At 40.2% G+C, this 4211-nt stretch overlaps 1 protein-coding gene and 1 long non-coding RNA gene across 2 annotated transcripts in view; one reads left to right on the top strand and one right to left on the bottom strand.

Moving 5' to 3' along the window:
* The window catches only part of LOC116690497 (uncharacterized), a 15758-nt gene extending 11690 nt beyond the window's left edge, over positions 1-4068 (top strand). Inside the window, exon 3 of the long non-coding RNA XR_004332272.1 lies at positions 3980-4068. This is a non-coding gene — a long non-coding RNA (uncharacterized LOC116690497). The remainder of the gene's footprint in view (positions 1-3979) is intronic.
* Positions 3402-4211, bottom strand: part of utp11 (UTP11 small subunit processome component) — a 2317-nt gene continuing 1507 nt past the window's right edge. The window contains exons 7-8 of the mRNA XM_032517492.1: positions 3739-3849; positions 3402-3644 (exon numbers count right to left, since the gene is read on the bottom strand). Coding sequence (XP_032373383.1) covers positions 3561-3644; positions 3739-3849 — 195 coding nt within the window. The 3' untranslated portion in view covers positions 3402-3560. The remainder of the gene's footprint in view (positions 3645-3738; positions 3850-4211) is intronic.

Genomic DNA, 4211 nt, shown 5'->3' with positions numbered 1-4211 from the left:
CTTGGGCAAGACACTGAACCCCGAGTTTCCCCCGGTGCTGCGCATCGGAGTGTGAATGGGTGTGAGTGTATATCTGATGAGCAGGTGGCACCTTGTACGGCAGCCTCGGTCACAGTGTATGAATGTGTGTGAATGGTGAATGTATCCTGTATGATGTAAAAAGCGCTTTGAGTAGTCGTTAAGACTAGAAAAGCGCTATATAAATACAGCACATTTACATTTACATTCAATAGTGCGATTTCAATTAAGTCACAATTAATTGTGCAGCCCCTATATGTTTACTTCATGTATAGCCTTACATATTTTTATCTAAAAAACAGTCTCATCAACATTTCTACTGCAATTAGGAAACTGCAGTTAACTCTGTACTGCTTTAAATGAAAGCAATCAGTCCAGGTGGACACCCACCATCACTCTTTCCCAGTTTTGGCCCATCCTGAGTTGTTGGCTCACCTTTGCTCTGGTCAGCAGTGTTTGGGCCAAGGCTTCTGGTCTATCTCCTCCAGCCCCTCCACTTCTCACTGTGCCTGGTGACATTTCTGCCTGGCTCCCTCTCTCCCCTCTTCCCCTCCAGTGGCTCCCAGGAGAGACTGATGGATGGGCCCTGTTTATGAAGCTGCTGCCACCACAGTGATCAATCAAACCTGGGTCACTGTGATCTGCTACTGGGCACCCGGTCTACAGTCTATTTCACACACTATAGGCTAGAGAAACCACACATACAGTTTGTTAGTAGTACTCAGTACATCCACATAGAGTACATGGCCACATACTGTAGAGGTTAATGAAGAGAGACAGAACTTAGGAACTAGAATAGGGTACATTTTGTGAAGGAAATTTGAGTGTGCTTACCTCACCTGAAATATGGTGCTTCAGTACAAGTACTTGACTCAACCAACTTCAATTGTCAGGACAGGGACTTGGCAAGGACTGATGGCAGGAGGATCAACAGAAGAGTTTGCCACATTAGCAAACCTGGGATCTATTTTTCAATTAGGTATCTGAGCTAATCCCTGCTCCACCATGGCACTCAGGCAAACTGATCAGCACACATTTTCCTGAGAAGTCTAATTAGCTAAAGACGATGTGCCTGTATTAACTGGATGGCCTCGTGAGAGCAGAGATGTGTGAAGAAGACATGGGAAATGACAGCCCTCATAGGCCTTTATCACGAAAGACATTTGACATGTCACAGTAGGAAAAGCACAGGTGTAATTAATTAAATTAGTGATGGATGAATTTCATTTAGCCGCTTCAATTTTAGGGTCATGGTATTATGCATGCTGGCTCGCTGTCACACTGCCATTACGGGAACATCTGAATGGAAAAGAGACATCTTAAATGTTATCAGAAACACCATTGCTTGTTCTACCATAACGAGTCAAAATGTCTGCTGTAAAAAGGCAGAGGAACAGGGGCACTGATTTCGTTAATAAATATAGACATACATACCTGATGACCTGGGACAACTCTATGGAAGGATAACATCAAGATGACTCACTGAATGAGAATAAACTGTAGAAACTGGTGTAGCTGTAACAATAGTTCCATTTGTCTCTCAAGGGAGCATTTTAACAGAGGTATTTCACAGCTGCAGCTAATAAAATGAATAATGGGTAGTTTTGATTAAAGTGAGCTAATGAGCAAGCATTGGCAACATTATTATTATCAATGCCTGCTAACTGACACTTAAATAATACTTAATTGTATTAGCTGCAGCTGTCTACCCTGCTGTGACATGTGGAAAGAGGTGTTAGTGTTATCGGAGTTAAAAGCTTTTTCAGCAAAAGTCAGCTGCCTGTTACTCAAACTCCTGGGCAGTTAAGTGCTTGTGTTTTGTTTTTTACCATCAGTGTAAAACATTTTTTGCAAAAGTGAAGACTCACTGTTTACTGTTCCGGACCCTCACACCGCCTCGAAATGGACTGACAAGTCTGATTGCCGGTTACATGATAAGCAGCTACAGGGTGACGTCAGGTTGAATCCCTTCAATAGTTCAGTTACATTATGGCTGCTTACATGTAGTGGAGTTTATCCCTGTCTTTAATTATTTACACCAGAGATTACATGTGTTTGGTCCCTTGTCTTGTGCCTGTCTATGTGTGTCTGTTTCTGCATGTGTTGTTTTGTCTCCCTCCCTCCCAGCTTTCTTCTGTTTTTTTGGCTCTGGGACGTGTTCCGTTGTCTCAGTGTATTGGTTGTAATTGTTTGTTTGAATATATACAAAATAAAAAAAAAAAAGATCTCAAATTATTTACACCAGAGATCTTCAACAGGGGGCCTGGGACCCAGAGTTAGTGCAGAAGGGCTGCCAAAAAAAAGTAAAAAAAAAAAAAAAAGTTTATTTTTAAAAAATAAGTCTGAAAATATCACTTATATGAATGCAACATTTTAACAGCAACGATAAATTGGCTTATTACATATTATTACCAAATATTTACACATTGAAGATAAGCTTACCATAGATACCATGTGGAGTCACATGTTTAACATTAAACCATGATGCATCAATAATTTATTTTCATCCATTCTGCCCAGTTTAATATGCAACTCAATTGTATTCAATATATGCAGTAGGGGTTCCTACTCGCTCTCTCTTTCACCTAAGGAGGTGCCTGGCCTAAAAGACATTGAAGACCCCTGATTTACACCTTTGAGTGGACTTTTCATTGGCTTACGTCTTTTACCAGCGACTAATGACCACATGAATGCAAATATCAGATGAATATGACACGGACATGTGATACTTTCTGACTTATGAGTTATCGAGGACAACCTGAATGCAGCCGACTCGCTTGCAATGAACTGGGGAATACTGAGGGCCGCCAAAGTTGTGTCCTTCATATTCTGTCAGAAAAAGAACTCTTCTCGCATTTCTTAGCACATTTTTGGAGAAGCCTTGAAATTAAACATCACGGTCTATTATGACAGGTCTGAAATGTGAATGAGGGGTTCAGCTCCTCAGTTCACAACATACTAGAGAGCTGTTAGTGACGCACGCAAAGACAGAACACATCACAACCACAACTAAACTCTGAAGTTTTGATGTTGGGTCATCCAGTGACTTCCAGCTTAGTCTTCTCTCTATGCATGTTTCAGCATCTTCAGTAACCAACAGCTCTTTCCCCCCACCCCTCCAAATAGCGTGATTAAGAACACCAATGCCACCTACTGGTAGAAGAACTAAATGCAATCTCTTCTACCACAATTGCAATGGCTCAGTTGCCTCGGAGCGTGTACGGCATCCTCAGTTAAAATTCAGCCTGAGGCCTCGTTCATTAATCATGCCGTTGTCTCTTACTATTTCTCAGGTCCCATAAAAAAAACTTCAACATCCATTAACTACTAAGGTCAACCTCAAGTCATATGCAAGTAAAAAAAAATAAAGATACAAAAATGTGTTATGTTCTTCTGATATTTATTTTTGAAAGAAACTAAAAGTCGTAGATAAATATGTACAAAAAAATTATCCCATGTCTGCATATAGTTTGATCTAGGAGTCCATTATTTCAGATTGGCAACGTTGGCGATTTCTTCTCAGCAAGATGGTTACTCCCCTCTCAGCGCTTCCTCTTGGCCTCAAATTTGTAGATAGCTGCAGCGTTGGGTGTCTCCTTTTGTACCTTCACTTTTTTGTTCTTATCCTGGTGCGCGTAAAAAAAATAAAAAGATATTTGTTGATTTGACAGTCATTTGCAATTGAAACTAAACAGCTTGTTGTGAATAAGAACATCTCACCTGTAGGTCCTTGCGGGTCTGAATTTTCTGGCTTATTACAAACATTTTCTTTTCTCGGTCAATCCTCTGAGAAAGGATCTTATACTGGTGATTCCTCTGCTTGGCCAACTTCTACAGTTACAGTGTAGACAAAACATGAATAGGGTAGAAATAAAAATTATATTTATCAGAATCAGCTTTATTGGCCAGGTTTGTGTAAACAAACAAGGAATTTGACTTTGGTTAATCTTTGTTCTTAAAGTACAATAACAATTGAAGAGAGGGAAGGAATAGTGCAATATCAGTATAGTCTGAGATTTAAAATTTAAATATAAATATAGTGCAAGGCAATATAGTATTAGGTCACCACAATGTGATTAAAACACTTTTCCCCACCATTTAGTAGAGATGGTCGCACAGCAAATGCGGCTGATCCCCACGGATTAATGGTAAATTCTGGAGTGTGGTCTAGACCTACTCTATCTGTAAAGTGT

Source organism: Etheostoma spectabile, chromosome 6 (assembly GCF_008692095.1).
Source record: "Etheostoma spectabile isolate EspeVRDwgs_2016 chromosome 6, UIUC_Espe_1.0, whole genome shotgun sequence".
Taxonomy (NCBI): Eukaryota; Metazoa; Chordata; class Actinopteri; order Perciformes; family Percidae; genus Etheostoma; species Etheostoma spectabile.
The sequence above is the reverse complement of the archived record's forward strand: the minus strand, read 5'-3'. Positions and strand labels throughout refer to the sequence as shown.